General features: G+C 45.7%; 1 protein-coding gene across 1 annotated transcript in view; it reads right to left on the bottom strand.

Moving 5' to 3' along the window:
- Positions 1 to 8,972, bottom strand: part of FGF2 (fibroblast growth factor 2) — a 34,469-nt gene extending 25,497 nt beyond the window's left edge. The window contains 5 exon segments of the mRNA XM_074823614.1: positions 8,213 to 8,627; positions 8,629 to 8,677; positions 8,679 to 8,853; positions 8,856 to 8,916; positions 8,919 to 8,972. Of these exon segments, the coding sequence (XP_074679715.1) occupies positions 8,213 to 8,627; positions 8,629 to 8,677; positions 8,679 to 8,853; positions 8,856 to 8,916; positions 8,919 to 8,972 (754 nt within the window).
- Between the last annotated feature and the right edge of the window lie 3,848 nt (positions 8,973 to 12,820).

Here is a 12,820-nt window from a genome sequence, read left to right as displayed (position 1 = left end):
TGCCAACTACAGCACAGCTGAGGCTGGGGGAGGGATGAGGAGAGACCATCCCTTCTAGCAACAGAGACTTGTTAGATCAGCTGAAGTGTCTGACCAAAGGATCTATGGTCAGTCACCACTCAGAACATAGCAGGTGATGTTAAAACAAAGCATTGGGGGGTTAGAGGGGAAGGCAAAAAGGGGACATGTGAATAGAATTGAAACACTTGAATATTTGTTCCCCACTACCCAAAAACACCAAGAAAAGAAATGGTCTGCCAAAAAAACGGTGCCAGTCCCAAGAGGTGCTACAGACATTTCCCCAGAAGAGGCGTACCAAGCGCAGACCACGATGCTGTAATGCTTATACACCTGAGTATGTTAAAGACATTCTTTATCAGCAAAAATAACCCCAGAGCTACACCACCACAGAATGTCTGATAAAACACATCGGCACAGTAAAAGTTTGCAGATGGACATCTGGCATCATGGGTCAGCCTGAGAGTAGAAAGAAAAGAGCCAAGAAACAGATTGCAAATATTTTCAAGCTGTATCACAGCTAATATCTATCCTTGCTTTTACAAAACACAACACCGTGCAGTATTTTGTGACTTGCACATTCCAGCTGGAATCCTAACGATTGCTGTTTTATGAGGTCTGCTAAAGTCTTGTCACAAGGTAAGAGGCAAGCTAACAAGCTCCACGATACAAGAACATAATTTCACCACATTGCCACTGCAAATGGCTATGGAGTCTAGTTCCTACTTCGCCCTTTCCTAGTACCCTTAATATCTTTCTCCTTTGAATCACCCAAGCAATGTGGTTTCAAGCTCTAAAAGTCAAACATGAGTGATAGGTTCATGCAGGATCACTCAACCAGAAGAGTACCATGACAGTTTGTGCAAGATGACCTCCACCCAACTTTGTAGACATCATCTCATTTATATTCTCGGACGATCATATCAGGCTCCAGTCAAAATCTGGCCCTACCCTAAACAAACAAAAAACTACATAAGATAATAATCTTGAAATGCCACCAGTACTCCACAGAGTCACCCTTTAAATATTTTTTATTGAGAAGTCAGGAGGCAGCAGAAGAGGCAGACAGGAACTCAAATTTAACCATATATTGTCTCAAAACACACTACTGAAAATGATGAATGATGAGAGAGTTGCTTTACTTTGAAATGTATGGTCTTAAACAGATATTAATAAAAGTAAAGGCTACTAATTCTCCATCAGAATTGAAATGCAATCTCATTACCAATTTTAGGCTTCAAAAGTCATGCCATAAACATTTCAAATACCACCTGGTATAGGTACTCAATTCACAGATTTCACGCAAGCATGTACTTTTTTCAGTAATAGTAACTTGAGCATTCTCAAGATAACCTTTATATCAAATCTGGACTGTGTTAAGGCTATATAGTCCATTTTGGTTTTACTAGGTAACTGCACTAAACATGCTGCCACTGAGTCAGAAATCTCCACTATTTCTAGGGTTATTAACCAGTTTAGTACAATCGATCACCTCTCAAATATTTTGAAAGAACAGATGGCCAGTGATCCCAGGGCACCACTCCCAAGAGTGCTAAAACCCATAATAATCAAAATAAAAGTTTCAGTCTTCTTTTGATCACATCAGAAGTTATGGATGGATTCATGGATTTAGTTCAAACTTCTTGAACAAATGAGGAAATATCAGGAAAATATTTTTCTGGGGAATAAAAAGGAAGAAAAGGGTTAAAAAATACTAAGCTTGGAGAAAAACTTGCAAAGAAACTCTTGTCACATGGTTCACTTTGGTGTGTTAACAACTTTAAGTATATAGAAACCACTGAATAATTATTTTTTAAAACTGCTTGCCATAAATGTAATCCAAGGGAGTTGGGAAAAGCTTACAGAAACAAAACATCCATGAAAAGATTATGATTTTAAATTCACATTGAGACACTGATTAACTAAACGGCAATTAAAGAGAATTCTATCCAGAAGAATGCAGTGGAACAGATCCCTGTCTTCTAGAAAATATGATAGGTGTCTGTATTCTGTGGAAAACAAACATGAGGAAAGAGCATTTATCTGGGGTCTATCTTCAAGCATCTTTTGAACCCTGTGACTCTTAAGTTCTACTGACATAAACAGTGCTACACCTCTTCTTGCCCATTCAACTGCCTGTGCACTTGGTGCTCCTCTTGCTTTCATTACAGAAAACAGAACTTGAACCTGCTTTTATTACAGAACATGAATCTGTACACCTTTTAAAAATCTTTAGTAATACACACCAATCACATTAAAAAAGAGAGAAAAACCCAAACCCACAGGTTTTAACTAACTGCAATTTAGTCTCTTCATCTAGCACGTCAAAAGAAACCGTATCTTAAAAAAAGTTACTAACACAGATCACCTTCTGTAAAATGTTTTTAAATGTATCTCCACCACAGGATAAACTTTTTCTCAGAATAAGCTGCACAAATTTCAAGCATTTATTAGCCAATACCATTAGCAGCCACCCGATCTCCTTTTCTTGACAAGCAGTTCAGGAACATGCGGCTCCATTTTATCAAGATGACAAATGTCCCAGAGTCTGCATTCTGACTTCACTAAACGTCATACGTGCGTCACTGCTGTTTTTACCAAAAGTTTTAATCTACACACACAAAGGGGTCACAAAGAGCTTTTGCAAGAAAAAGTCATTTATGTGACTATCTTCATAATTTCCCTGTATACTGTCCAACTACTATACACTATCTGTATTTGTGTTATTCATTCAGCTATGGCTGTGCAACCGCTAAGCAGGAGTTGGACTATTCTTTCTGTAAACAAGAATATGTAAGTACCTATAAGCGCTCCTGATTTCTAAAGCCTGTGAGAAGATTTAAGGGCTAAATTCCGCCCTCTAGTGTACCTGTGGATGGTGGGGCCCTGCGAACCTGTCACACTCTTCCAACAGCCCTTTCCAAACCAGGTGGAAAACAGCTGGGAGAGACAGGACAGTTCAGTGCTCACCGACGACGTCTCGTATTTGCCTTGCTCCATCTTCAGAGTGTATCCACTACTCAGTCACACACCTTTGGGGTGAGTAAAACTCACTAAAATCCGGGTAAAAGGATCAGCAGACATGACAACAGATGAGAGAGCATCCTCCCCTGAACAGCACCGTCCCTCAGGCTTCCCAGCCAACACAGGTGGTCTGTCCTTCGTTTCATTAATTTACCCTGCAGGACCATGCAGAAAACAGTACGACAGTATTTCTATGACAAAATAAGTGAAAGACACAGAGGAAGCATAGTCTCAACTTTTTTGCACGGGCACTCTCTGCTACCTCATTCCCTAAAACAGCTACATCTGAGAGCCGGGAGGAATTCACAAAGCATTAGTATTTGGCAAACCAGTTAAGGTCTGTGCAATAGATCAAAAGTAATGCAAGAAGAGTCCGTTTTCAGAAGGACCTGGGTAGAAGCACTATATTCGGACGTTTAGGGCCAGGGTTTTTCTTTAAAAACAAAAAAAGTCAATCTCACCTAGTACTAAGATTTGGAACAGGACGCCCTGTCAACAGCTCCAGCCACGTCTGTGGGACACCAAAATGGGCGAGGAGCTCTTCTGAGTCCCAGGTAACATATGCACCTTTAAAAAACTAAGCACCAAGTACTGAACCTTCATACTAAAACACTTCTTGACATTTGCTCAAATTTTTCTTTCTGAGGATCACAGTTTTCTTCCATTTTCACAAAGAGCAGATTTCTATCTTCTGGACTAAGCTGGTATGCTCTGCTAGTCTGCATATACTTCAATACAGTCTTTTCAAAACACTTACAGCGTAACCATTTAAATGTTGTATATGATATGAGTACAAATCATAACATTAACAAATACTTATGAAAGGAACTTTCTTAAGAAGAAATTTTCCTGGACCAGTATTACCCTATTTTGCATTTTCTTGAGATATTTGTGGAAGAGTAGCCAGCTATTGAGCAGGAAGAAGTTATTTCAGACATCTGCAGGACTGATAAAAGCTCACGCTGCTGACTCCTTTCCGAGTGACAGGCTGGAACCTTGTCACCTCATTAACGAGTGGACAAGAACGGCTTGGGATTCCTTGGACGCCTTGGTTTATGCGCAAAGTTGCTTGAGAAATTATGGAAATATATAAATACCAACCATTCCTCTGTGAGGGAAACTGTGAAGGGAACCAGCTGTGCTATTAGACATTTTCGAAAATGTATGGATAAGCGTTCCCTTTCCATTTCCCTTGCTTTTCCCCTTCACTGGCACTGTAGCCTCTTTGAGGCAAACACCTCTGGAGAGTTTCTAAAAGCCTTTCCAAAAAGACTGTGCTCTTTGTATGTTTTCCAGGGCATAAATCAAAAGTTGTTGATCAACAACAACAACAAAAAAAAGACAGATGTGTTTTTTGGTTTGCATTAAACAACAAAACTCTAAGTGCCTTCTGTTCCTTGTTTGTCTGAAACATACCTCTTCAAGGGAAAAAAAACTCCACAGAAGTCCCCAGGGTGTGTCCAAAGGGGCACTTCACTGAAGGCACTGTACAACACAGATCAGATGTGGCAATATCGACCACTTAAGACGTATTGTCCTGGTTTTCAGCTGTGTGAATCATACGATTCCAATCCTCCAGCACACAAGACGTCAACTTCCAATCCCAATTTCACTAACGACACAATCAGGAATAAACCAAGGTGAATGGGGTGAGTGTAAAACAGTCAAAACTCTCACTGCCATGACATAAACCAGACCGTATACTTCGAACAAGCCATCCCTTAGTACTAGAGGCAGAAGGGGGGGAGCAAAAAAGGACATGGATCGTGAAAATTTGTTTACAGTATTAGACTTCGGTCTGAAACATAAGGAGAGAGTCATTTGCTCTCTAAAATAAGAACTTCCTTTAAAAGTAAAAATTAGGATTTGCTAATCAAATGCTATGTTCTATAATTAATTCATAAGAACAGCAGCTACCACAAGAATCTCTCCTAACTGTCCTTTAATTAGATTTCCAAACCAAATTCTCTGCAGCCATTGTATTTTCTCAAAATCATCTTACTAAACCTTTCACTTAACTAAGAAAAACACCATGAGTTATTTGAGGTGTATATTTTCTTTGTTAATTTCTTTCTGAAAGTCTTCTCACGTTGTCCAAGATTTATTGCCATCTGCCATGCCAACGTGACCCGCCAGGCATACCACAAGATTTCACAGGGACTTCCACAGAGCAGTATTCACCAGGTCAGAGTTCAGCATCACGCAGATTCGTATCGAATGACGTACTTACAACAAAGATGTTAAGGATGTGAACCATGTAATGCCGTAGCAATATGCCTCGCTGACGCTTCAAGCACTGATTTCTCTACTTCTCGGAACCAGAGTTCTTCCAGGAAAAAAAAAAAAAAAAAAAAAGAAAAAATGGAAAAAAAACCCCACCAAACAAAGAGCTGTCTGATAATGAGAAAAGGAGAGTATGACAGCGGGGGATGAGGGATCAGCTCACAGCAGCACTCCTGTGCCCAGGTGCACTTGTTGGAAGTGAATCCCACTGGCCCTCCAGCTGTATCCCGCTTACAAACCGCTCTTTCTAAACAAAGGGATTTTCTGCAGATGGCCAGAGTGCCAAGCTGACGGGTACCTGAGGAGCTCCCCAGCAGCTGACTTTCTGCAGCACACAGCAGAGGCCACACCAGTCATTTATAATTCAGGTTTTCCTTTACCTGTTGCCCCCATTCACTCAAGAAGAAAAAGGGTAGGAAGAGAGAGAGGCTTCAGAGAGACAAGAGTCAAAGGAAAGGGGAAAGAATACTAGTGATCTGATAGTACTGAAGAGGCAGAGAAGAAAAAGTACAGAGACAAAATGGAGAGCCAAAAAGAAATGACAGCAAAAATAAAGCTATAGAGCAAAACAGAGAAACCTGAAAAGAGTAAGGCAATACCACCAACATCAGAAAGATTTTCAAACATAATTCCCTACTAGAAAAGCAGCATGAGAAGTCAGTTAAAAAATTTCTAGCATTGATAAGGCTTAACAGGAAGGGAAAACACACATTAGATGGACTCAAGAACATCAAACTAGTACTAGTTTTACTGGTAGGATAATAAAAAAAGGTGGGAGGGGGTAGATGATTATGGGGGAGCTTGATGATGAAAAAGACGACAGTGATGAATACCACCACCGCTCCAGGCAGCTCGGCCCAGCCAGGTAACCACAGAACAATGCACACCGCTGCTGGCATTTTTCACCACAAAAAGCAGAGCACTGAACGAGGCAAGAACGTGATAGCCGTGGCAATGTCTGGACACTCAGCTTCAGCCTTGTGCGTCCTTGACTCAACATCATCTCCTTTGCAGCAAATTTTCAGCATATTTTTATAGCTACTTCTGGGGGTGAGATGAGATGTTTGATGAACTAATGAGACTTATTTTCTGTAATAATTCCCACATTTACCAAATATGAAAGGCTAAAGCAAGCTGAATATATTACTGCGTGCTTTCCAGCACAGACTTGATCCTGCGCAGTAACAGACTGGTACGTGTAAAAACCAAGCCACTTTATCTACATGGTAAATCAATGCTTTGCCTTAGGCATCAACATTTGAAATCTCCACATGCAGTAATTTACTGCACTGTATCAGCAATAAACATATTTTGTTTACTCACACATCAACTACACTTCCATTTAAACCAGTATATGAGAAAGAGAGAAATGCAACCATGCAGGACCAAGTCTGAAAGCTTCCTATAGCTTTTCCTCAGAATAATAGTTGGTCTAATAAAGAATGCTAACTTTCCCAAAACATACTGTTCCACACCTATCTGCAGCCCATCACATGTTACAGTATTTCTACCAGAGTCACAAAATAAAATAGCTGCAGACTGAAGCCCAACTTGGCAATACTGTTATTTGGGAACAGTCTGTTACAGTATTTCTTTGGAATTGTTGGAAAAGCTTTTTTGCAAATGGTGAATGTCCAAAGCGGAAGGTAGTATTAAGAACCTTGGGTCTGTCTCCTCACTTCCTTCTCTTCTTCATCCTCCAACTTTAAGTCCCGTCTGTGCAACTATCACTCGGAGCACAGGTGCAGAACAGCCCAAGAATCACAGTAAGATATTTCACCTGCTCTTTACGTCAAGTGCCTGCAGGCAGGCCGCTGCCTGGTTGAGGCGCACACATTGTACAATAGCAAATTTTCTCAAACCAGTAATCTCGTTGAGACTATCTGACAGACAGCTGCTATACAGCAACCCCTTGTACCCATTTTGAAGGAAATACCTCACCGACATTTCCAAAACTTGTTGCTACCTCTATAAAAACTCCATATTGAATACTTCCAAAATATTGTGAGGTCTGCAAAAAAGCATTTTGTTCTTGGGACAAAGAACAGCAACCTGCGAGGCTGCCTGTCACAGCCCGGGCACCTGGCACCGCAGATGGCGGGACAAGCTGGGTTCACAGACCCTCAGACCACACTGACCACCGAACCCACAGGCTCTGTTCCCAGCTCAGGAGCCTCTTCCTCCCTCAAAAGATCAGGTGTCAGGGGACAAACTGCTTCTGCTGGAATCCACAGGTTTTGTCTGTATTTCATCTGTCCTTAATTAAGCTTTTTTTTAAAAATAAAATAAATCACAACATGGAACGTTTTAAGCCCACAAGGTGTTCTGACAGTACTTTGCATAAACCCTGCTTCCTTGATTTACACTTCTGTTCCTAAGAGTGCTTGTACACTAAGAGTACTCCTGTTGATGAGGACTTACCCGCACCGGGAGAAAAAAAACACCTTCCTTCTACCTTCTGCATGTACTGTATTATCACCGCCGCGTAAAGCAGCCAAGTGCCCTCGCACCCGTTGAAGAGCCGTACAAACAACCTCAAGACACCTCCGAGCGCACAAGCAAACCCCAGTGCGTTTGACAAGCTCTGGACGGCCGCAGGTTGAACGAGGAGACGCCGCCAGGAGCCTGCACCGGGCCATCCCGCCGGGGCCGACGTGGGACCGGGCGGTGGGAGCCACCGGCCCCGAGACGCGCCCGGCCATCAGCCGCACGTCCGCGCGTGCGGTTCTGTACGGGTGTGCGCGTGCCTGGGCGCGCTTTCCACGCAAAGCCCGCTGCCGATGATGCTTCAGCAGGGCAGGAGAGCCCCCGGCCCCCCTCGGCTGCCCCCGGCCCCCCTCGGCAGCCGCCGGCCCCCCTCGGCAGCCGCCGGCCCCGGGACACTCACTGTGGGGATCGCTCTTCTCCCGGACGCCGTCCACCCTGCCGTCGGGGTTGATGCGCAGGAAGAAGCCGCCGTTCTTGCAGTAGAGCCGTTTGGGGTCCTTGAAGTGCCCGGGGGGGAAGGCGCCGCTGCCCCCGTCGTCGGGCAGAGCCGGCAGCGTGGTGATGCTCCCCGGGGCCGCCGCCGCCATGCGCCGGGCCCTGGCGGCGCCCCGCCGGCCCGGGCCCCCGCCGCCCCCCGCCGCCAGCCCCGGGCGGCCTCGCCCCCCTCTGCCGCGGCCGTCCAGCCTCGCCTCGCCTCGCCGCCCTGCCCGGTCGGCCCCGCTGCCCGGCGCGGCCGAGGGTCCCGTCCCGTCCCGTCCCCTCGGCGGGAGCTGCGCAACGGCGCTGCCGGCCGGCGGGAGGAGGGCGGGCACAGCGGAGCCGAGCACGCCGGGGCCGGGCTCCTCGGAGGCACCGGGCTGCTCCCGCCCCCGCCCGCCCCCTCGCCGCGCCGGGGGCCGCTCCCTGCCGCCGCGGCCGGCGGGGGGAGGCGGCCGCCGGGCCGTACCCACGGCCCCGGGGGGAGCGGAGGGGGCCCGTGTGGCGACGGGCGGCGGCAGCGGGGGGTCGGGCCGGGCCGGGGAAGCGAAGGGAAGGGCAGCCCGAGTGGCGGGGCTCGGTTCCCCGAGAGCGGGGCAGTGCTGGGCTGGGCACCGCCGCCCGTCGCGCCGGCAGCGCTGGGCGCGGGATGCGAGTAACGCGCCAGCCTCGAGGTCGGACATCTTCTCCTCTGGCTTTATGAATAAAATAACGGGAGGGTTACTTTAAACCAGAAGTTATGTGGCCTCTGTATCGTATTAAATTGTTCAAATCGCAATACAGTGAAACCTGTGTCGACCTGTTGAAGTCCACGTGGCAAACATTTCGCTTCTGTGCATTTACCGGAGAGAAACCAGCTCTGTTCCCCTTCAGCAGCAGCAAACTGATCAACTGGGATCTACAAAAGGCAACACAGGAAAATTCTGGCACCGGCCTTCTAACACCACTACCACTATTGCTAAAACAAACGCATACATAGTTTACAAAGTGTATCGACCCATCAAATACACCTTGTGCTTGAGGCTGACAACAGTATGAAGAAGTTTGTTTCCAAATCCAGGCTTTGTGTCCCAAATCTCCTGTCTAGCAGCAGGCTGGTGATGCCTCTACCCTGGGAAGCTCTCTGACTTCAAAGGCAGCAACAAGCAGGCCTGGACAGTCCCAACCAGGACAGCTAACGCTGGTCTTTTCATTTCACAGAGCCAACATACAGCGACCTGCCTGAAGACATAAACGCCAAAGCAGGACACACTGTCCAGCACGTGCAATTTGTAATGTTCTTTTTGCTAACAGGTATGTAAAGCAATTGTGTTGCCAGTCAACTTCCCTTCCCAATTCTGACCCCTCGCAAGCCATAAATTGCAATTCTTCACCAGAATCGGTGACAGTTACACTGCTGTCTCTCTCCAGAGGCTGAATTTCGATGGACGGAGCAGGCAGAGCACAGCACGGCATGGCTCAGGGCAGGCACAGGTTCACCCCGTCAGCCAGCCACCCCCTCACAGCGCCACGGCCAAGTGTCACGCGCCCGCTGTCATTCTCCACGCATGGGGATTTCAGCCCCGTCGCTCACGAGCATCCCTCCACCCTCCTTACATTCTCCAGCTTCTCGCCAGCCGTCTCTCCACTCAGTATACTTTCTGCTATTTCCCCTGGAAACCCCACTGTTACTGCTGTACCTGAGAGTTTTGGACAGTTGCAGCCAACAGCAAAGACCCTCCTCATTTCCTCTTGCTCTTCTTCTGCAACAGAAGCTGCACTCAGGGCTTTTTGTGTCCTTGCACTATAAAGTCTTCCAAACTCCTTGCCTCTTTCTTGGAAGGCAGATGAAGGGAAGATGAAGGTAGATTCAGGTAGATGAAGGGAAGGGGTGAACATGTCATTCTGTAACCTGTAAGAAGAAGTTGGTTTAAAAAAAAGCCAAAGCCAAACAACAAAAACCCCCAAAGCTTGTCTGAAGACTAAACATCCATAGTTTCACTTGACCATTTCTCTAACTCTCTCTTCTTCACACACAGAAGGCCATTCACAGCTCTCGCATATCAAACCCTGAGCACTGCCCTGGGAAATCAAATTTCAGCACCTCACGTCAGCGCTCCATCTTCTGTGAAGAGGGACACAGCCGGCAGGGCAGGAGCAAGCCCCTGTACCCTAGGAGCACCCCATACGAGCGCAGCCATGGCTGGCTGGAAGCCCCGTCACCGAGCTCCCTGCAGCTTAAACACCATGTTTCACAGGACAGGGCCCTGATATGTCTGAGAGTCTTCTGAGCGCTGGCCCCCATGATAAGGCCCAACCCTGTGGTGGCAGGGTGGGTAAGGTAATCAGCTCAAATTTCTTATCAAATGATCCTTTTAACAACTTGTGCAGTACTAAGAGGCTACCAGTAAAATTATGGGGCTTTAAAAGCTTGTCGTTGGGGCTTGTCTCTGCAGAGCCTAGAAATAAAACAGAGCTAGAATCACAGAATCATCTAGGTTGGAAAAGACCGTGAAGATCATCTAGTCCAACCATTAACCTAACACTGCCAGTTCCCATCTACACCATATCCCTCAGCGCTATGTCGACCCTGCTCTTAAACACCTCCAGAGATGGGAACTCCACCACCTCCCTGGGCAGCCCATTCCAACGCCTAACAGCCCATTCTATAAAGAAATACTTCCTAATATCTAGTCTAAACCTTCCCTGGCGCAACTTGAGGCCATTCCCTCTTGTCCTATCACTTGTTACTTGGTTAAAGAGACTCATCCCCAGCTCTCTGCAACCTCCTTTCAGGTAGTTGTAGAGGGCGATGAGGTCTCCCCTCAGCCTCCTCTTCTCCAGACTAAACAACCCCAGTTCCCTCAGCCGCTCCTCGTACGACATGTGCTCCAGACCCTTCACCAGCTTCGTTGCCCTTTTCTGGACACGCTCGAGTAATTCAATGTCCTTTTTGTAGTGAGGGTCCCAAAATTGAACACAGTAATCGAGGTGCGGCCTCACCAGTGCCGAGTACAGGGGTAAGATCACTTCCCTGTCCCTGCTGGCCACGCTATTTCTGATGCAAGCCAGGATACCATTGGAAGGTCATATTCCCTAAGCTATCTTCACTCACCTCTAGATCTGCCAATTTTATTTTTTTAAAAATATATTTTCCCTTCTCTTCTTCAAATGGAAAATATACCAGTTTTTGTTTTCTCCATTCTACTTTCTTCTGCACTCCAACCTCTTAATATGGTCATTAATATTCCTCTTAACATTGACTAAAGCAATTTTGGCAGTAGCATTTTCCTTTCTTGTGGCCTCAACCACGTTATCCCTTCCACCACCCTTCCTCAACTCAGATCTTGTGCACAATTACACCCATACAGCTACTTCCCCTCCACCCAAACGATTAATTATCCCTGCTTCCAACCCCCTTCATAAGCCTTCTCTTGGCCTGCGTAAAGCATATTCCATGTTAAAATGCCTTAAACTCTACCTTCCTTCTACTTCAAAAATAAATCTTGGAGACCTATTCTCTAACCTGTTCCATTTATCTAAATTACCTACCTTTTTGTGTTTGTCTTGCATTGCTTTGTAACCAGCTAGATTTTTTAATAGAATCATAGAATATCTCAAATTGGAAGTGACCCGTAAAGATCATCAAGTCTGACTCCCTTCTCCTCACAGGAATAGCTTACCTCTTAAGAAAGAAAAACCTGTTTTATCCAGTGCTGCTCTCATACTTCAGGATCATACTGAACACAAGGCACTTCATAAACAAGACAGACACCCAATTCCAACGGGTGGAATCTGTGGACTATCTGTATGTCCAAACATTGCCTTTATTCGATATATAATGCTTAAATTTCTGCATACCCTCGGTAGCATCGTGCTCAGTACATCTGGGGAAAAAACAAAACAAACCAAAACCAAACCTAAATTATATTGTTAGTCTGGTCACAGAAAAACCTTGAAAAATGCAAGAGTAATTTTTGAGATACTTCAAATTAGGCGTAACAAACTCCATCAATTTTTAATTTTTAATCCAAAGTGGAAGAATCCAGCCTACAACTTTCCCAGACTTTCCAGCAGTTACTGCTACAAATCCTGTCATAAGACAACCCCAGAAAATTTCAATCCCCTTTCATGGAAGCTGCTTTTGGACGGGTTTCAGCTATATGCCCTTGACAGTCTGCTCGAACTATGTCTCCATAGTGTGTTTGGTCACAAAGGTATCATGAAGATGGTGTTTGAAGAGCATGCTAAATTCATCAGCAGAAGACCTGATTTACTATAAAATAAAACCAAAACAAAAAAAACCCCTCACTTTTGAAAAGCAATTAGAACTACAGGAAAGCAAAGACACACAGGAACACCTTGGCTCACGCATCTTCCCACCATTAAGACATATCAGCAGGTGGTTTGTATCTCTACGGCAGCAGGAAATGCTTCCAACTAACATCAGCCCCAGGCCTCCAGTCCTTCACAGCACTTCTGGACTCTCTGGGTTTCTTGGCTTCCTAATCCCTCTCTTTGGTGCATATCCAACTAACGATTAGCCAAAAAG

Source organism: Strix aluco, chromosome 4 (assembly GCF_031877795.1).
Source record: "Strix aluco isolate bStrAlu1 chromosome 4, bStrAlu1.hap1, whole genome shotgun sequence".
NCBI classification, from domain to species: Eukaryota; Metazoa; Chordata; class Aves; order Strigiformes; family Strigidae; genus Strix; species Strix aluco.
Note: the sequence above shows the minus strand (reverse complement) of the source record. Positions and strands in the feature narration are given on the sequence as shown.